Below are 21,515 nucleotides of genomic sequence, written 5' to 3'. Positions count from 1 at the left end.
AATACACATTTTTTTCACAGTCAGATTATGAGGAGAAAGATGCACGTTTCCTTTGCAGAACTATCGCCAAGCCTGCAATGTTCCTCTTTTTGCCAATCATTGGGTAAAAGTCCAGGGTGCAAGTGATCAGAAGGTGATCTGTCTTTGTGTCAACTTCAACTTTTTCTACCCAAGCCACTTCCCTCCGCATCCCAAATTTTGCTGACTGAGAATTAATGACACTTCATCTGCTCAGTCCAACAGTGAGCATCTGTGGGCATGTCACAATGATACTGAATACTGCACTTTGCAGCACAAGTCTCCTGATGCTTGTTGGAAGTGAGGTTCTTGCTTTTAGTTTCTCCCTGGGACCAACTCGTAATGTTTCCCAAAATAGGTAAAACTCATTGTGTGAGTTTTGGAATTTAATCCCCAAAATTTCCTCGGAACATGGCATGTGATTAGCTATGTTTATTCTGCTTGCAGTTTTATGTCACTTTTACACGCAACAATGCTTTTCATAGGAAATCTATCAGTGGGAATACGATATAGTATATAGCTGGTATTTCTCAAAGTAGCTTATAAAGCAAAAGTGAATTAATTGTTTTGGAAAATTAAGGTCTGCTGTGATGAATTCAGGTAGATTTTTTTTAAACTGCAACTGCAAATGTTTGACAACTTTGCAGTAATTCATCCAAACCCTTGACAAGATTGCATCTGTTTAGTTATGTATGTTATTAACATATCCGTGACAGAATATTACTGAAGGTTAGAATGCATGTGACAAAAGTATCAGATGAAAGATATTTTATATTTGTCTATATTGTCTTACTCTACCTGGATATTAAAAAAAAAAACTATTCTGACTTCAGGCTGAAGCCTGCAAATCAATTGAATATGCTATGAAGAAGTGTCCAAATGGAATGTATGCAGAGATCAAATATGATGGGGAGAGAGTTCAAGTGCACAAGAATGGAGACACCTTCCAATATTACAGCAGAAGCCTGAAGCCTGTGTTACCACATAAAGTGAGTATCTGTTCCATCTTTCTTGCTACTCAATTTATCTGTGGGTACTGAAACATTATTTCACTTAGACCTGGTGTAGTGCTAGGGTGGGTGGGAAGTGCTAGTACACTTAATTTTGAATGTCTAAATGTATGATTTTCTACTGTCTCTAAATAGCTTCCTGCTTCTGAAAAGGATGGTTTATTCTGGCTTTTAGTCTTTGGACAATTATACAGTGGCTTGCAAAAGTTTTCATACCCCTTGAATTTTTCCACATTTTGTCACGTTACAACCACAAACGTAAATGTATTTTATTGGGATTTTATGTGATAGACCAACACAAAGTGGTGCATAATTGTGAAGTGGAAGGAAAATGATACATGGTTTTCAAATGCCCATTCTTCTTTGCAAAATAGCTCGAGCTCAGTCAGATTGGATGGAGAGCATCTGTGAACAGCAATTTTCAAGTCTTGCCAGAGATTCTCAATTGGATTTAGGTCTGGACTTTGACTGGGCCATTCTAACACATGAATATGCTTTGATCTAATCCATTCCATTGTAGCTCTGGCTGTATGTTTAGGGTCGTTGTCCTGCTGGAAGGTGAACCTCCACCCCAGTCTCAAGTCTTTTGCAGACTCTAACAGGTTTTCTTCCAAGATTGCCCTGTATTTGGCTCCATCCATCTTCCCATCAACTCTGACCAGCTTCCCTGTCCCTGCTGAAGAAAAGCATCCCCACAGCATGAGGCTGCCACCACCATGTTTCACAGTGGGGATGGTGTGTTCAGGGTGCAGTGTTAGTTTTCCGCCACACCTAGCATTTTACATTTAGGCCAAAAACTTCAATTTTGGTCTCATCTTCCTCCACATGTTTGCTGTGTCCCCCACATGGCTTGCAAACTGCAAACGGGACTTCTTATGGCTTTTTTTCAACAATGGCTTTCTTCTTGCCACTCTTCCATAAAGGCCCGATTTGTGGAGTGCACGACTAATAGTTGTCCTGTGGACAGATTCTCCCACCTGAGCTGTGGATCTCTGCAGCTCCTCCAGAGTTACCATGTTGGCTGCTTCTCTGATCAATGCTCTCCTTGCCCGGCCTGTCAGTTTAGGTGGACGGCCATGTCTTGGTAGGTTTGCAGTTGTGCCATACTCTTTCCATTTTCGGATGATGGATTGAACAGTGCTCCGTGAGATGTTCAAAGCTCGGGATATTTTTTTATAACCTAACCCTGCTTTAAACTTCTCCACAACTTTATCCCTGACCAGTCTGGTGTGTTCCTTGGGATTCATGATGCTGTTTGTTCACTAATGTTCTCTAACAAACCTCTGAGGCCTTCACAGAACAGCTGTATTTATACTGAGATTAGATTACACACAAATGGACTCTATTTACTAATTGGGTGACTTCTGAAGGCAATTGGTTGCACTGGATTTTATTTAGGGGTATCAGAGTAAAGGGGGCTGAATACTTTTGCACACCACACTTTTCAGTTTTTTATTTGTAAAAAAATTTGAAAACCATGTATCATTTTCCTTCCACTTCACAATTATGCGCCACTTTGTGTTGGTCTATCACATAAAATCCCAATAAAATACATTTACGTTTGTGGTTGTAACGTGACAAAATGTGGAAAAGTTCAAGGGGTATGAATACTTTTGCAAGCCACTGTATGTCTACAGTTGAGAAGGAATAGAGGAAAATCATGGCAATTGGCATAGTCTTGCTTGGATCTCTTCACGCTGTTCGTACAATTTGCAAGGAGTATGTAATGCTGTTCTCCAGCTCTTGCATTTGTTGCTGTTTGCTCAGCATAAAATGTCATTATCAACATGGAACCCAGCAAGATTTGGATCGATAACTTAATCTCACTGAAGTACTTTTTTGGTGCTGATCAATTTAACGTTAGTCCAAGTACAAATCATTCACTAATTCTTGAATATACTGGACTCGTGCACATCCATTTGAGCAGAGAAAATCTTCTCCACTAAACTGCAAGCCCGGCCGCATCCTGATATTATGGCCACAATTGCTGGATTTTACAACTATGTAAATAACACCTCAGCATTAATCCTGCAGATTTTATTATTTTACAATCCTACAGATTTTACTAGAACAGCCCTATAACCCCATTTTGCCCAATTCCTTATTGGAATCTGAGAACATTGTAATAAGAGGTAGGAGAGATGGGGATTATTGAACTTGTTCAGAAATTAGCTACGGTCGTGGTTGATTCTGTATCCTTTTGCACCTGATTTTCCCCAAATCCTCTAATTTCTTTTTTGTACATTTTCTTTGAATCTATGACTTTGGTGCCAATGACACTCTGGGGCAGAGAATTTTGAAGAATAATGAAATTTCTCCACATCTTGGGCATTAATGGCAAACCCTAATTCTGAAATTCTACCCCCTTGTTCCACATTCTGCAGCAAAATAAATGACTTTGCATCATCTACTTTCAGTATGAGTTTGCCATTCATTCTTTAAGATTCTAGTGAGTATAGGATTTTCCTCCTTTGTCCTCCCACTACTGCCGTATCATTGGAATCTATCTACTGAATATCCTCCTGTGATATAGAGATTAGAGTGCACATATTCCATGTCTGTTCATGTCAAGTTACAATTCCAGCAAGTTCCCTAGTTTAGCATTCCATATCTATTATAATAAAGGTGAATGAGCAGACAAAGGGTCTGAAGAAGGATCTTGACCCGAAACGTCACCCATTCTTTCTCTCCAGAGATGCTGCCTGTCCCACTGAGTTACTCCAGTATTTTGTGTCAATCTTCGTAATAAAGACGAATATTCCATTCGCTTTGAAATTGAATGCTGCACCTATATGTTTCATGAATCTCATGAACCAGGAGGCGAAGATTCCCTTTAGCGCCACCTTACTAAGAATATGGGCTCAAGCGGGTCTTGAATCTGTGATCTTTGGACTCCTAGATGAGAGTATCATAAACATCCTGTTGGCATCTCTATCCCACTCCCAGGTAGCTGTGTGGTAAAGGTCATCTAAATACTATAGAATTCTCCTTTTGTATTCTAGGTTGCTCATTTCAAAGATTTCATTCCCAAAGCTTTTGTTGGTGGTGACAGTATGATCTTGGATTCAGAAGTTCTGCTGATTGATACAAACACTGGGAAACCACTCCCATTTGGAACGCTGGGCATTCATAAGGTAATTTGTTTTGAAGCAACCAGGGTTAATTTCTCTCTCCATTAGAATTAGCATTGATTTGTAGGCAGTTGGAATCAAGTGCATCGTTGAATGACAAAAGGGGAATTGAGGAGCATACATAAGAGGAAACTTGGAGGGTGAAAAAGGGGCATGAGATGCAGATTAGATGAAAGAGATCCATATTTCATCCATAATTTTATATACGATTGATTTAAAAGTGTATTGTTATGTTTGGAGCTCTATTGAGAGAAACTACATAGTTCCTTGGTAATTGGTATTTAGTTCTGAGCTTTACAAACAGTACATTTCCTTGGTTTAATAACTTAAGATGGCTGATCATGTCAGGTTAGCTGTTGTCGTCTTCCGTGGATGTCTCATTCCTCATTTCCATACATTCCTCTCATTTGGGCAGATTAGGCTCAGCTGGGAAGCATCCCATACTCTTGTAGTTCGCTGACAACATCAAGACACTGATCAATTATGCCCATCAGCGTAAGGTAAAAGAAGGCTGCCAACAGTAAAGCCATCACGCACCAATGATTGGAAGTTTCATTACAAGGGATGGGTACAAAATATCCTTTTAGACTCGTGAAATTGTCCATTCCAGCGTTGTATGTTTAATTTGTATGGAAAAAAATGGATGTTTTATTTTTCTCTTGCAGAAACTCGCCTTCAAGGATGCGAATGTTTGTCTTTTTGTATTTGACTGCATTTATTTTAATGGAGTCAGTCTCATGAACAGGTCTGTACAACCCCTTTGTTAGTTTTGCTGAAAACAGATTGTTTTTGATCATTATTACTGCTGTTTGATGGAGGTTGCTGTGGGGGAAATTCATGCTGTTCTGCTCTTATAGAATGGCTGCTTCAAAAGTACAATGGAGTATAAATTGCTTTGAGAGGAACTATAAGGAATATAACAATCATTATAAAATTGCGAGATGTTTTGTTTGAAATTCCCTGTGATCCTGGCATCATATTGAGGCAACAGTGTTTAATGTGTAATTGAGTTGCTGCCCCCTGAGGAATCAAACAATGCAGCATAGAAGCTATCCCTTGAGGCATAGAAAAGCACCACACAGAAGGATATAATTTGCGCCACTGCTATGGATATTTGCCTTCTGTGCCTTAAGACTCTGATTCTGTGACTATTAACTGAATTGTTCTTTAAAAGAACTGAATCAGTCTTACAAATTACTCGGTGTGTCAAGCAGCATCTGCAAACCCTTGTTATTGTTTTCAATCAATGAGCATTCACTGAGTTTATCAGTCTTGCCCTTGTGTCTTTTTGTTTCCATGCCACATCAATTATTCCCCTGAATGTATCCAGTTCCTTCATGTACGCAATTATTGAGTTTGTTTCCACAGTCCTGTCGGCAGGGCGTTTCAAATCCTAACCACTCATTCTGTGAAAATGTGCTCTCCTATTGCCTCTGGCTCTTGCCAGTCATGTGAAAGGTGTTCTCTAGTTATTAACCATTCCAGTCGCAGAAAGCGGTCCCTTTATTTACTTCAGTAAAATTTGTCCATTAAGCTCCTGATGCCTGATCTGTCATATAATGCGATGGCCAAACTTTTAAGAGTTCAAGAGATATTTATTATCCCATGCACCAATTGGTACAGTCAGATTTGAATTACCATACAGCCATACGAATAAAATCACAATACACGATAGAATTTAACATGAACATCCCCACACAGCAAATCAACGTTTCCCACTGTGAGGGAAGGTGATAAAGTTCAGTCCTCTTCCTCTTTGTTCACCTGTGCTCGGGGCTTTTGAGCCCAATGCTGTGGGCGGCCCGATGTTTCAGGCCCTCGTGCCGGGATGATCGGAGCTCCGGCGTCGGAACGGAGAACACTCAGCGGTTTCGAGTTTCTGAAACTGCCACAGCCCGCGGCTCCCGTAGTCCACAGGCCGAGCTGGGCGGAGATTCAACGCTGGCGATCCCCGGCAAGAGATCCTAGGACTCTGTGATGTTAAAGTCAGCGCCACCCGCGCTGGAAGCTCCGCAAACCACAGCTACACAGTGTTAAACAGCAGTCCTAACACTCCGGAGCTCCTGTCATCCCCGATAAGGCATCGGCCCGCTCCGCGATGGAATCCAGTGCTGCGCCGCTGCTGAAGCTCTGGCCAGTCTCTGGCAGGAAAGGCCGCGCCAATCCAGTTGGTAGAGGCGAAGATGCAACTCAGAGAAAAGACGCATCCTCGACCAGGAAGTGACTGAGAAACCGGTTTCCCCCTTCCCCCTCCCCCCACATAAAAAAGACTGAGATACCTCCAAAAACATACTTTGACACAACTAAAAATAACGAAAAGAGTGAAATGACAGACAAACTGCTGGCGAAGCTGTCGCGCGCGGTGCCACCCGATGACTTATTTTTACCTTGCCATCATGCCTTTTCAGCACTAATTCCATATTCTTTGATTTTGTTAATATCCATAAAAGTATTTAAAGATGTGTTTGTACTTTTATTGAAGTATTTATCCTAGTGTTGTCACTAGGATTCGTGAGAGACTTGAGTGCTCTCCATTGAACCTTTTTCCTCAATTGGTTTCCTTTTGTCAACTTTTATTGGTTGGGATACCCGGTAACTTCTAGCAGCTCACTATAATTCTAGCCTTTTACAAAACTATGAGCTGTACTGGCCCAATGGCCATCCTTATCTCTAATTATGTTTATGGTTTGTATTGTTTGCAGGCCAATAAGTGAACGAAAGCAATTTCTATCTGATAACATGGTTGAAATTCCAAACAGGATCATGTTTTCGGAGATGAAGCATGTAACAGTAAGCAGTTCTTTTCATTTTTAAGCAGTATGTTTTGCATGTAGTTATTACTAAAATTATTTAACATCCTTTGATTTTGATTCGGTATTGAATTGGTATTCTGTTTGAAAAGTAATTGCTAATTCATCAGAATATCTGCGAGGGAGAAACATAGTAGGTTTGTACAGGTAGGAAAATAAACTCGGCCACATGTTTATCTAAGCGGGATGTACGAGTTATTGTAGTGCTGCCAATTCACACTGCCACAGGCATCTTGAACCCGAGTTTGTCTTGCCCCTTAATTGTTCATACTACACTTGTAAACCATTTTGTTCATGTTTCAGATCTCAAATCAAAAGTTTTAGCTATATGCTAATAAATAATAACCATTTGTGGTTTAGTGTTCAATCCTGTGAAGTTTTCTTCTGTATTGTCATAAGTGATAGGAGCAGATTAGGCCATTTGGCTCATCAAGTCTATTCCACCATTCAATCATGGCTGATCTATTTCTCCCTCCTAACCCTATTCTCCTGCCTTCTCCCCATAACCCCTGACACCCATACTAATCAAGAATCTGTCTATCTCTGCCTTAAAAATATCCATTGACTTGGCCTCTTCAGTGTTCTGTGACAAAGAATTCCACAGATTCACCACATTCTGACTAAAGAAATTCCTCCTTATCTCCTCAAGACTTGAAAAAAATGTAAATTGTTGATTCCTTCCATTGGATTGCCATTTGATTTTGTTGTTCTTTCCATTAGTCCCTTCCGATATAACTGAGTGGTAGCATGTTTCTAAAAGCTACATCACTCCTAGGAAACTGGTATGTTTAAATTGGATTATTTTGAATGAAAAATAATAACCAAAAAAAAATCTATATATGTTACATATATAATGAATGCTGTAATTAGCAAAGCAGCTAAATCCTGAAGGTTAATTTTAATCAAACTTCTGTTAGCTATCCCATTGGTTATATATGAACTTTCACTTTATTGAATGAATCTCATTACATGTCTGATGATATACATAGTTTATCTTAATAGATATTTTTAATTCTATAGGTCTGCAGCATCACAGTTCTAGAGATTAGGGCTTCGTGTTAAATAATTGACATACAATTTTGGGTACATTTTTCCACAACATAATTGTTGTGTTGCAATCAATTCCCTCTTCATGTAGTGTAACCTGTTTAACTCTTTAGGACATTTCAAATCAAGCAAATTTGCTATCAGAAGCAGTATTGAAAAATTAATTCCAAGATTTATCTGAGTTTGTGATTGAAAATCTAGAAAACGGAAAATGCCAGAAATACTTGGCAGGTCAATATCTTTGGAAAATAAAACGGAGTGAAGGATACTGGTTAGTGTCCTTCCACCACAGATGTTCCCTGACAAGAGTATCTGGAGAAAAAAAACATGTTTTCACTGTTTTATCTTATTTTGTAAATGAGTAGGACTTTTACTGACTAAGTTTATCTTTTAATCTGTTTTTTGTCAGAGGGCCTCCGATCTGGGAGAAATGATCAATAGAGTTATCAAAGAGGGATTAGAAGGACTAGTACTGAAAGACCTTAAGGTGAGATTTTCTTTCTCTGAAAACTCTGTTCTCTTGTATAATGTTGGAACTGAGTGTACTATGGACTATGATGTCAACACCATGGAGGTGTTTATATGCAGATAGTGACATCTATTCTGCATTGTTAATTGAATGAGAGTATTATTTATTTTCAGATTGTTTTACTAGAGAGGCTGTCATTTATACTTGTTTCCAGGTGCACACCTCTCCTGTTTATCCCATTTGAGTTTCATGTCAGTTGCAGACTTTAAACATGCTCTGTATGTCCAGGTTATGAATGTACAGCAAACCTATTTACCTCACCCAATACATTGATAAACAGAGAAATTATATATACAGCAAGCCCTTCGTTTTAATGGACCCGATTTGTTACTAACACCTCTGAGAGAGAGAGAGAGAGAGAGAGAGAGAGAGAGAGAGAGAGAAACGAACTTCTGAATTCTCTGGGGTGAAACCCTCTCCAAGACAGACGTGAAGCTTGACCTGTTTTTACAAAATGTTAAATGGTCAGCTCGACATAGATTACAAGACCTACACCAAACCCAAACCAATTAGGAGCAGTTCGATCCAATTTGTGATCCCAGCTACAAAGACAGATGTGTACAGCAATTTGTTCTTCCCACGCACAATTAAAGCGTGGGATAATCTCCACCCAACTATAGTTACCCAACCAGATGCAACTAAATTTAAAGTAGCTCTTTCTTCCCAATAACCCTTTCTGGCTTAAGTCCTCCCTCCACCACCTCCAGTTTAAATTCCATTTGGAATATTTTGGAGGACCAAGAACCAAGACCCCTTTATAACGTGTTTTGGTTATAGCGTACGGACCTGCCAACGCAATTCCCACCTCCTCCCCTCCGCTTACAGCCCCTAGCTTCCAACACCACCTCTGGCTCGCACGGTGCACCTTCTCCACCCACCGAATGGTCTGTTTGAGGCTGTTGTTGAGGCTCACGTTGTAGGACCTGGGGACAGGGCTTTCGAGGGCCTCCCTCCCCTCCCACCTGCTACTGCTTAATCCAGTCGGTCTGTCATTTTATCCGCTCTACCCGCCCCACTTACTTAGTTATAGCGGACAATTGGCAATAACGGACACTATTTCCTCACCCTTATGGTATGTTAGAACAAAGGTTTAGTGTATGTATTAATGGAAAAATTACACTGCAGTTGAGAAAAATCTCTCCATGCAAAGAGTAGTGGTGCCTGTGGAACTTGCCGCCTGAAAGGATGGAGACAGAATCCTACGTAACATTTAAAAGATATTTGGATTGACGTGTGAAGAGTCCCAGGTTATCGGCAGAGCTAGATAGTAGGAGTAATGCAGATGGCTCTATTTTGGCAAGCATGGGCGTAAAGGAACAGAAGGCCGCTTTCTAGGCCCTCAACTTCTATTATACAAAGGTGAGAATGGTAGGTATTTGGAGACCGAGTAATTTTAGGATATGGGAATTAGATTGGCCAAGGCACAGGTCTTAATGAATGGTGGAATGTCAGATTGGAGAGTCAGATTTGTTCAACTTCCCCATCCACCCTGTCACCATCTGTAAGGCTGGGTTTGCTGCTGATTTTCTACACAGGTTTAGTAGTCATATCAATGAGTGGGCTTAAAGGGCCGTATTTCCCTCTGCTGTTTGCAATTCGCCTTCCTGATATTTCTACTTTGAGCACTGGTCATGATGACATTAAGAACTTTTCCCCCTTTCTTTTGCAATCATTTGCCTAATGTATATTCACAATCATTATCTGATGTGTATTTAACAGAGTAAAGGAAGAGTCTGAGAAATGGCCAGGGGATAGAGTTCTATTATAAAATGAAATTGTAATTTAAATGTTCAGTAATGAAATTCTGTGAATGAATTGATCCCTGCTATTTTAGTGGAAGTGCAGCTGCTGGCATGATAGCTGTAGTGCCTCTAATGTACTAAACATGTTTCACTGGAGAGGTTTTTAACTAAAAGTTAAAAATTGGTACCTGTTTTGAAATATTAACACTTGTAGCTATCCGATATAAGGGCTATTGAGCCTCTTTTTTCATATGTTTAGAGTCTCTATGAACCAGGCAAACGGCACTGGCTAAAAGTAAAAAAAGACTATCTCAATGAAGGTGCGATGGCTGATTCTGCAGACCTTGTTGTGCTGGGAGCATTCTATGGACAAGGGAATAAAGGTAATGGCTTTATTGCGTGAAATAAGATATTTCGACATGCATAAAAACTTTTTTTTATTGTAATGTTAGGCGGGTTAAGGATATTCTGAGATGTTAAACAGTTGTGTGTCTGCTTTATTATTTTTGTAACCAAATAATTTTAGACAAACTGATGGTGCCATCAGATCAGGTCCATCCAAAATGGGTGTTTTCCTTCAGTTTTCTAATTCTAACAAGCCCTCAATAACAAAACTCTTGATCTAGATTGGAGGGCAGTCCCATTGACTATTTTGCATTCTTGGGCTTGAGGGTACAATTCTGGTGGTAGACCCAGCGACACCACTAAATTCAACTTTCACTAACATTACTCAACATTCAAAAACTCTTGCATCCAGTATGGTATCGAGAAACAATAACTGTATTTATCACAAGCCTGTGAATTTGGAATGGAAGAATGAATTTTGGCAGCACCACAAGGTCTGGGTATAAATTTGCAAACCTGAGACTTTAAGCAAAACATAGTGTGTTTGGTTTAGCCGGTGATAATGACTTTGCCAAGCAAATTGTAGCACTTGAGTTAAGTTTACCAAATAAGAGCTTGGTTGTTTTTGTCTTGGTTCTGGCCAAGTGGAATGATATCAAAATTTGGTAGACACTTTAAAGCTTATTTTAGGTAATAGATACATTCTTGCCATTATCCGCTCCAATCTCTTGTCAATTGTGATTCCATCTGTAAAATAACAAACTGCAGATACTGGAAATCTGAAATAATGCCAGAAAGAAATAAGACCGAATCACTACATAATGAGACCTTGCGGCTCCTTTTTCTGGCTTATCAACTTTTGTAATGCCTTCACAAGGCTCTATTTCTTCAGCCTTGTCCTTATAAAAGTATCTTGCCAGCATTCTGGAGATGCAGAGTGACATTGTGTCCTATTGCAGGCAAATGGTGAAAATCAGTACAGCGTATTGTAAATATTTCATTGTCATAGTCAATCGATACTGAGGTAGGATTTCAGCCTCTGTTTTCTTAATTTATGATATTGCTTAGGTATGTGGGTGGATGAAGATCTATGGAATTTGTGGCTTCCTTGGATTTGTTTCAGGTGGGATGATGTCTATCTTCTTGATGGGCTGCTTTAATCCGAACACTTCACGGTGGTGCACAGTGACCAAGTGTGGAGGTGGCCACGATGATGCAACTCTGGCCCGATTACAGAATGAACTCGACATGGTGAAAATAAGCAAGGTAATGTGACATTTCCATTGCTCGCACTGTTTTAGAAAGATTTAAGCATTAAATAAAATCATTCGTTCTTGCTATAACTTTAAATAAATATTCTGTTGCTGCAGGATCCAAGCAAGGTGCCAAGTTGGCTAAATGTCACCAAGAACTACATTCCTGACTTCATTGTTCGAGACCCAAAGGTCAGTTTCCAAGCTACCAAGAAAATATGTTTCTGCACACAAATCTTCTCAATCCAATTAATTGGCTGTAACGAGATTTTCCTTAATTTGCCAGCATTGGATGAGGCATCTGTGTTTCTTTCATTCACTCGGCAAATTTCCCTCTGAGGAAATGCTATCACAACGTTCAAAAAACATTTGGTCAGGTACATGAATAGGATGGGTTTAGAGGGATATGGGCCAAACACAAGCAGATGGGACTAGTGTAGATGGGGCATGTTGGTTGGCGTGGAGAAGATGGGACAAAGGGCCTGTTTCCACGTTGTAGGATTCCATAACTGACTCTATGAATTTCTTACCCTCCAGGCAGATTCGTAAGAATTCCATGACATTCTGGTTTGTATCTCTCTGGTGTGTGAGTGTGTTTACTTTCTGCTTTTTTTTTTTTCTCTTTCTCTTACTTTGTTTCTCAGAAAGCACCAGTTTGGGAAATCACTGGAGCAGAATTCTCAAAATCGGAGGCCCATTCTGCAGATGGGATATCAATCCGATTCCCACGATGCACCCGAATCCGTGACGATAAAGACTGGGAAACAGCAACAAACCTTCCTCAACTCAAGGTACATAACCTTTCAGGTGGACCAGTATAGTGTGTTTTATTACGGAGTCTCAGACTGATGTGAAGACTAATCATCCAAGGCATGTGTTTGTGTGCAAGGTCCGAGCAAGTTTTGGACCAGTGCTGGACTACGATGAATACGAGTGGGCTTGAGAAAGGGACTCTGGCTTTTTCAAATCATTTGCCATTTCTTTGCATGCAAGATGGTGCGGGCAGGACAGTGAGGTTTGCTGTGGTTTGGTGACAGGGTGTGGATTACTCTTTACATATGGATGAAAGGTTGGCTTGTACATTTAGGTTGGAAATTCTCTAGTGATGGCAGGTTATGTTCTGTGTTCAGCAATGGGAATCTCAGACCGGCTACCTACCTGTGTATTCTGCTATCCTATGTAAAAGCAGCATTAGATGCAGTTGGCTCCAGTTTAATGGAGATGCAAGTGACTGCAAATTTCAGAATCTGGAACAAAAAGAAAGTGCTGGAGGAACCATAGCAGTATCTCTGAAGGCAAAGGGATGGTTGACAGTTCAGCACTTTGCTTTTGGCTCTATTTTAATTCCTGTTAACGCTATCTTCTGCATTTTATTTTAACGACTAATGTTCTTCATTAATCTTAATCCATTGATTAAATCTTCATATCTTTCAGGACTTGTACAGAGCTTCTAAAATGAATGAAGGTGCTGATATTGTGGTAGTTCCTGAGAAAGATGATGATGAATGGCCCTCGGGTGGTTCTGGTGCCTCTGATATGACATCGAAACAGACCCCACATGGTTCAAACACTTCCTCCAAATTGCCTGCAAAGAAAAGTAAGAGCGAAGGAGGTGAGGAAATATTCAATTTTAAATGTGTGGTACTTGAAGAGAAGCTTAAATCATTTCTGGCTCTGGAACAGTGGTTTGGATTGAGTAGATTTGTGTGCAGAAAGATATTTTCTTGCAGTGTCGTGCTGCATAGGAACGGGCTCTTCATCCCAACAGGTCTGTGCTGACCAAGCACATGTTTCTCCAACCCAACACTAATTTAGTTTTATTTTTCCCACATTCCTATCAACCTCCCCCAGATTCTAGTACACTAGAGACACCTACATTTGCTAATTAATCTTCTAACCATTGTACCTTGACATGTGGAAGGAAACTGGAGCCCCTAGAGGACACCCATGTCATAGGGAGAATGTGTAAGTTCCACACAGATTTGCCCTTTGTGAAATTAGCTTGGTTCCTTTTTAGCTAATTCGGCATGTAGCCCTCCCTCTGATTTACTCTGGCCAATTGGAGATTCAAGCAGATATTGGAAGTATGTTTTTTTTTTAATATATAAAAGAATGTGCATTTACATAATGTTTCAGGCCTGTTAATATCATGTGATGCTTCACACTTATTGTCATGGCAGTCAGTTTAAATTTACAGGATTTCACAAACACTAATGGAATTAATAGGTTCATGGGTTTTCATTGTTTTCGTAGAGGAATAATATTGGCAGAACACCTGGACAAGCTCGCCTGTTGCTCAACAAACATTACCCTCTGGATCTTTTTAGTTTGCCTGGGGTTTCTACTTGTCCTTCCTTTATCTCCCTTGGTACCACCAAAGACATAAATGTTAGACGCACACCGCCATTTTATTACTGAGATTAAGAAAATAAAGCTCTTTCCTTGACATGAAAATAATGATTATGCCACCCAGTAGAAGTATGCAATGGAAGCAAGTAGTAAATTAAATGGTTCTGATTTACAACCAGTTTTGAAAAACTGGTATTTACTTGAATATTTGTGCAGACTTCTAACTTTGTTTCAGCAAGAATACTAATATGCCTAAACTGTTGTAGGAAACAGAACTTCTCAAAAATCACCACCTGAAAGTTCAACGAGAAAGACGTTGAAGAGAAAATTGCCGGCAATGGAGCGGAACGGAAAGAAGGTGATGCCCATTTTACTGCCTCAAATGTTCACATTATTTGGTGGTTTGTTCCCCCCCCCCCCCTCTAGATTAACATTGGTGCTTTGTCGGGCTAATGGGCATTGCCTGTGATCCCACATTTTGAAGACCCAATTTTCAAACTATTTGTTAAAACTGCTACAAATACTCACCAGGTCAGGTACTATCTGTGAAGGGAAAAATAAATGCTGTTTTTGCTCAATATGCTGTTCCAATTCTGATGAAAGTCATTAACCCAAATGGGTTGACTCTGTACCTGTCATGAAAGATGCTGCCTGGCATCCTGAATATGTTCTGTTTATATTGCTGATCTTTGACTTCTGTAGTACTGTTTGAGAAATTGGTGTACTTTCCTTTGGAGCAACAAATGGCAGAAGTTGTTTGAGCTGCTTTTGCCAATTTGAAATGAGTGACTTTTTTTTTAACATTTCCCCCCCCCCCCCCCCGGCCCACTTCTCAAAGAACTTTCCAATGCAACAGCAGAAAACACAGCAACTGTCCCATTACCTCGTGGTCTCTGGCTGGTGGAAAAGTAAAAGGACAGTTCCTGCGGTTGTATGAGAAAGTTCTCTAGTTGTTTTGTTTTTTTAAGTCTGCCCTTATGGTTTAGTGACGTTAGTTATTGTGTCATGCGGCGTGGAAACAGGCCTTTCGGTCCAACATTCCCACTCCGACCAAAGTACTCCATCAACACTAGTCCAACCTGTCTGCGTTTGGCCCATATCTCTCTCAAAACAAATCTTATCCATGTACCTGTCTAAGTGTTGCAATAGTATGTCCAGCAACTCGTCCCATACGCCCCTCAACCTTTGTGTGTAAAAAAAAAACCCATTATTCCTCAGGTTCCTATTAAATCTTTTCCCCCTCGCCTTAAACCTATGTCCTCAGGTTCTCAATTTCACTCTGGGCAAAAGACCCAATCTATTCCTGTCATGATTTTGATGAGAATCACCCTCCTGTGCTCCGAAGAATAAAGTCCTAGCCTGCTCAGGCCCTCGAGTCCTGGCAACATTTTCATAAACCTCTGCACCCTTTCCAGCTTGGCAATATCTTTCCTATAACATGGTGACCAAATCTCCAGTTATCCAGTGAGTAACTGAGTTTTGTGTTCTAGTGATGATAAGCAGTTTGCTCCCTGAACTACAGTTTGGCGTGTCTCTTGGTGACTTGTGTGCGGAGAGGGACAGGGTCCCATTCCTAGCCATAACTATAGGTGGGAAATTTGGATGAGATGAAAGTGTGGCTTGGCGAGAATACCAAACACCATTTAGCCAAAAAGAATTGAAGGATTGGTTTAAACGATGTTATTACAAGCAAGATAGACCACTTAAAGAGTTTGCTTAATGATGAGACCCTGATAAAGCAAATGGCACATGGAGATGAATTAATTAGACAGTAAAATCTTCCGGCAGATATATTGGCAACTTTGGCAATTTTAAGTGAGGCATTCACTACAGTGGCATCAATAACATAATTAAAAGAGAAAACCTGAGTTAACCTTTCTTATATTATTAAAAGCCTCTCTAGCTTATGCAAAAATGTACAACCTCTCAAGTTCTTAACAAGATAAAGAGCTCTTTATGTTGGACATGGATGCAAGGCATCCATGATTTACTCTTGTTGAAATCTTGCCAAACTATTAATAAACCATATCATGTAAAATAAATGTCAAAATGCACTGCACCTGTCTGCGTTTGCCCAAAACGTAAATGGAAGTGATCCTTGTGTCTGTTTTAACTTGGCTTTTTTTTTTTTTCTTTAAACAGATCAAATCTCCTGTAAATGAAAAGAGTAATGGCTCTTTGCTTTCCAGTCCATCTCTGCCATCTCCTAATCAGGTACTTTATTGCTGTTATTATTATTTTGCAAAACGATTTGCAGCATTCATCAGATTCCTTCGGCTTTAATTCAGCAAACCTTACACAGTGATTTCAAGGGTGTTTCTCATCACTTTCGGTTGGAACAAAATTAGTTGATTTTTTGTTTGGTTCTTCGAGCAGGAAGACAGAAAAATCCAAGACTGACCCTTCCGGATAGAAAAAACATCTTAATGCAAAAGGTTGCAGAAGCATAGAGCATGCTCACAGAATTATATCTTTGCTTAATATTTCAAATTTTTTTGCTGGACCATGGGTCAGGAGGAAGCATAAATGGCATTAAAATTAAAATTGATCTGATGGACTAAATGACTTGGAGACAAATAAGCTAATTCTCTTTCTTTGATCCTATAGATACAAATATCTTTGAAAGATTTGGGTATCTGTATTTAAATAGCGTTCAAAAGAATAATTCCTGAGACCCGAGCCGGGATGGTGAACATCCACGGTGAACATCAGTAATAGTATTATCAATGATAATAGAACATTAATAATTTGCAGCACCTCTAATAAAACAAATATGAAAATGAAATTTCCACCTTGAATGTGGATACTCACTTCACAATGAATGATGTGTTTAGTTTCAAATGGAATTTCATATGGCTTTATATTTCATAATAAAGAAAACAAGAAGGCAAAGTTCCACAGTCAAATATCTGCCAAAAGATATCAACTTTTGGCACGAAGAACTAGGACCGACAAATCTACTGGTATCAATGATGCTGCTGCTGCCTCTGATCCTAATCATTGTCTGTTAATAAATGGTACTGATAAGACAACGCAAAAGTCAGTTAGCTTAAATACTTTAGCTATCTGTAATAATAGTTTAAATTTTATGATGCCTATTTGTAGCCAAGACAAATTTTTGCACCTTAAAAAAAACCCCACCTTAAAAGAGACAGATCTGCTGCAACACTTTTTAAAATAAATATTTTTATTTTTCTCAGACCTTGCTGGACATATTTACAGGGGTAAAACTTTATTTGCCTGCATCTGTGCAAGACTTCGACAGAATTCGGCGGTATTTCATTGCATATGATGGTGATCTGATTAAAGAGTATGATGTAGCCACAGCAACACATCTGATTGGTGAAGTAGAGGATAACACATGTGCCAAACGTGTCTCTGTGAATTGGATATGGGCGTGCATCAAGAAAAGGCGGCTGGTTCCACCATTCTGAAAAGGATGCATTCTTCACAACGAAGCAAAAGGATAAAACTCTTAAATCTGAGGTGAACTGAGATAACTGAGAGATTTGAGATTTGTAATCTTCTATATCGTGGGGATGAATGAGATTGCAGACTGAAATTCTGTCCTTGGTGTCATGTAAATACGATTCTAGACTTTTGTAGTAAGAAGACGTATGGAAAGAGGTGCTGCAAGTGTGTTTTTAATGCTCATGTTTCCAACATACATAACAGTTTCTGCACTGTGGTGCTATATCTGATTTTCTTTGAGGCCATGGAAATGTGCATTCCAATCCACAGACCTAATAGGAAGCTAAGTTGCAGACCCCCTTGTGAAAAGACAACTTCTTGAATAACTATGATTGGTGTTCAACCTGGAGTCACGATGACTTTCTTCAAATAATAAAATTATTCAATTTGTTTTTAATGCGATTGAAATTTATAGTTCATCGGTTTAAAAATGAAATTCACAGATGCTCGAAATCGGAAACAAAAACAAAATGTTAAAAAAATCTGGTAGTATCTACGGAAAAAGAAATGTTATGGATCTGTGACCCTTTGTAGATCTGCAGTATTGACTACTTCTCCTGATCTGAGTTTTTTTCCAGAATGTTTATAATTTTATTTCAACCCCGGCATAATTCTTGCAGACATGTTTCCCTCGAACCTAACCTCTTGATTCCTAAGTTTTTGTAGCATTTTGGTACAGGATTTTTGGTGCAAAATTTGCAGAGGACAAAGGTTTCAGGTGAAACAAAGGTACATTTCCCCCTTTTTCCCCTGATGACATGCCCTATAACTGCATTATTGGTATGTTACTGAGACATACAGGTAAAATAATGTGTCTGCGTTGAATTGGCTGTTCTCAGCTAAATATTGGATGGGGTGGTTATGTTTTGGCAAAATCATGAGACCATGGCCCTCTGCAGCCATTCTCTCATTATCCCCTGTGAATGTTACACACATGTTCTTGTGGTGATCTTCTAGCATCCATGATGAATTGGCATCAAGGTGCCTCGGGTACGGCCATTTGGACAAAGCTCTTATGAGAGTGTGCTGCGCTACCTGTCAAAGAGGAAGGCTTGCATAAAATTTCTCCACTTCCTCTTTAGCTTTTTAAATTCTTTGTAGAGACTGCTATATGTTTAAAAGTAAAAGCACATTTATGTAAAGTGAATAGGTGAGGGTTTGGGATGCTGCTGATGTTTCCATAATAAAGTTGCATTACCCATCAGTGATTTGCTCAAATCTCTGCAAACAATTTGGATTTTCTTTTCCCTAACCTAATCTTTGGGCTTTATATTTTCTCCTCCCCAACCTCTTCCCAGCTCACAGCTTGGCAAGTTATCGAAAGTTGTGGAAAGAGAATTCATGGAAAATAAATCTTTCGTTTAGCTTTGATTTCTGTTTAAAGAGTTTATAAAATGGCAATGTTTCATGTGACTCAATATGAATTGTGTGTTTATTTACTAACTATGATGCATTGAAAATGTATTTAGAAGTAATTTAAACACTTTTTGCCAGCTTCTGAATTGTTCTGTAGATCAATACATTATTAACAATTCATGCTGACATATCAGTAAATGATCTACTTTATAAAAAAAAAAAAAAAAAAAAAAGCAGATTTATGCCATCTGTCTGTAATTTAATAAGGAAGGTGATAGGGATGGGAAACATGAATGCAAATTGGCATTTTACTTTGGACTTGGCTCCTCAGAGGTTCTGTATCTCTTCTTGGTGGTACTCCTGTGAAAGGGAGAGAAATGGGGAAGAAAAAGAAAAGCAAATTAATACAACTTAACATTAGAGTTGTTGGAAATCAGAATAATTAACAATTGTCTGTTGGGCATTCTATTGTGATTTGAAATATTTGGGAAATGAAGGATAACCAGGTTTATCGAGTTTTTCACTATTGGGTGGGTTAAGTCAAGAGGTTCGTGACCAAGAGGGAGGAGGAGAACTGGTGAATGGGAGTACTCTCGCAGATATTCTGCAGGGTTTCAAGAAGACAGATCATCATCACCGTCTCGTGAACATTTTGGGATGGACAGTAAATGCTGGTCTTGCCAGTGATGGGCAGATCCTGAAAATGAAGTTGAAATATGGAGATAAAGGCGACAATGTCAAGAATGTAGTTTTCAATCCACCCTCATTAAATGGATGGCATAGACAGGCTTGCATAGACAGTGAGGCATTTCTCAAATTGGCAGGGTTTAAAATACTCATTGCCAAGATTTTTCCAAGCCATGATGGAGCAAACTGAATTGAAGATAAAGGTTGACTGGTCAATTTTTGTTTTGTTCCAAAAAAATGCTGTCGCTGTTGTGCAAGTAAATACAGTAGCAAATGGCAAGTGTGGCAGATTCCTTCTTGTCAGCTTTATTTTATTATATCTGCCAAATAAGTAGTTAGATTTAAGGTCCCATCTGAAGGAAAGCACCATCATCAGTAGGGGATTCACTCTCTTGTTCCCAGCTGCTGGGCAAGATTATCCACTTGGGAATCTCGAATGGGATTTGTGCCACATCCTTGAGTCTGAGGGGAGACTTTTTTTTCTGTCTATTTTAGGAAAGTGTGGGAACTGTGTAGATGAGAGTAGATCAGATGGGAACATTTGAGTGCAGACAAAGTTGAAGTGATTTGTTGGAGAGAAAAATTAATCCACAGCAGACTGGGTTAGCAGTCCAAATGCAACCGTGGATCTTTAGACATGGCAATACTGTGGCTATTTGAAGCAGCAGGTCTGTCATCGAGCGGCGCAGCATGCGGCAGCCTCGCCAGCAGTTTGTCTGTCCTTTCACCCTTTTTGTTATTTTTAGTCTATCTAAAAGCATATTTTTGGAGGTTTCTTAGTCTTTTTTATGTGGGTGGGGGGGAAGAGGGGAAACCATTTCCCAGTCACTACCTGGTCGAGAATATGCATCTTTTCTCCCGAGTCGTATCTTCGCCCAACCCCCCCCCCCCCCCCCCCGCGACCTACCAACTGATTGGCGCGACCTTTCCTGCCAGAGATCGGCCAGAGCTTCAGCAGGGGCACAGCACGGAATTACCATTGCGCAGTGGGACGCTGCCTTGCGGGGATTGCCTGTGTTGAGGGCCCGGAGTGTTGGGCCTGCTGCTTTAACATCGTGGAGCTGTGGTTTGCGGAGCTTCCAGCTGCGAGCGGCGCTGACTTTAACATCGCGGAGGCCTGGGATCCGTTGACGTGGGTCGCCAGACACAAGCTTCGGCCGTGGGCCCTGCGGATAGTAACATCGGGAGCTGACCTGGTTGGTGACCGACTCCAAACTCCAGCAACAACAGCTTCGTCCGCCCCGAATCGTGGGGCTTCAATCGGTCCATTCGCGGGGCCTTTCATCGCCCACGGGGGTTTCAACTTCGGGAGCCTTGATCGCCTCGACGCAGCAATTTGATTGCGGGGCGGTGGAAGGTACTGCAATCGATTTTAAGTTGCGCTTGTCCGGGCAATGAAAAGCCCTGGAAATTGGCTGATTCAACTCCGCTCTATGATCTTTGGTCCACCAGGATGTCGCCTCCAAGCACCGTGCTCTATCCTCAGTCCCACCCACCTATTTTCGCCTCTGACCGACACCTCCCTCCTCCAATCATTGCGCTGAATCATCATGGTTCGCTCTCTTCCCCCCCCCCCCCCCCCCCCCCCCCCCCCCCCCCCCCCCCCCCTGCCTGCTGACCGATGTCTCCCCCAATCGGCACCCTCCCTCATTCATCAGTCCCACCCCCACTGTCGCGGAAAGTGAAGATTTTTAATTTAAACATTTTTCACAGAATTTTAAAATCCGGATTACAAAACATGGGTCCCCCACCTCTCAACCCCCCCCT

General features: G+C 40.3%; 1 protein-coding gene across 4 annotated transcripts in view; it reads left to right on the top strand.

The window, feature by feature from the left end:
* The window catches only part of lig3 (ligase III, DNA, ATP-dependent), a 37,004-nt gene extending 17,891 nt beyond the window's left edge, over positions 1-19,113 (top strand). For 3 of the 4 annotated variants that reach the window (XM_055657941.1, XM_055657939.1, XM_055657942.1), the window contains exons 9-21: positions 852-1,007; positions 4,031-4,162; positions 4,825-4,904; positions 6,862-6,949; positions 8,426-8,503; positions 10,547-10,670; positions 11,756-11,898; positions 12,003-12,077; positions 12,530-12,676; positions 13,320-13,497; positions 14,501-14,592; positions 16,377-16,448; positions 17,435-19,113. In XM_055657941.1, coding sequence (XP_055513916.1) covers positions 852-1,007; positions 4,031-4,162; positions 4,825-4,904; positions 6,862-6,949; positions 8,426-8,503; positions 10,547-10,670; positions 11,756-11,898; positions 12,003-12,077; positions 12,530-12,676; positions 13,320-13,497; positions 14,501-14,592; positions 16,377-16,448; positions 17,435-17,668 — 1,599 coding nt within the window. In that variant the 3' untranslated portion in view covers positions 17,669-19,113. The remainder of the gene's footprint in view (positions 1-851; positions 1,008-4,030; positions 4,163-4,824; positions 4,905-6,861; positions 6,950-8,425; positions 8,504-10,546; positions 10,671-11,755; positions 11,899-12,002; positions 12,078-12,529; positions 12,677-13,319; positions 13,498-14,500; positions 14,593-16,376; positions 16,449-17,434) is intronic. The other variant, XM_055657940.1, reaches the window with a different exon arrangement.
* Positions 19,114-21,515: the final 2,402 nt, after the last annotated feature.

This window comes from Leucoraja erinacea, chromosome 28 (genome assembly GCF_028641065.1).
Source record: "Leucoraja erinacea ecotype New England chromosome 28, Leri_hhj_1, whole genome shotgun sequence".
NCBI classification, from domain to species: Eukaryota; Metazoa; Chordata; class Chondrichthyes; order Rajiformes; family Rajidae; genus Leucoraja; species Leucoraja erinaceus.
The sequence above is the reverse complement of the archived record's forward strand: the minus strand, read 5'-3'. Positions and strand labels throughout refer to the sequence as shown.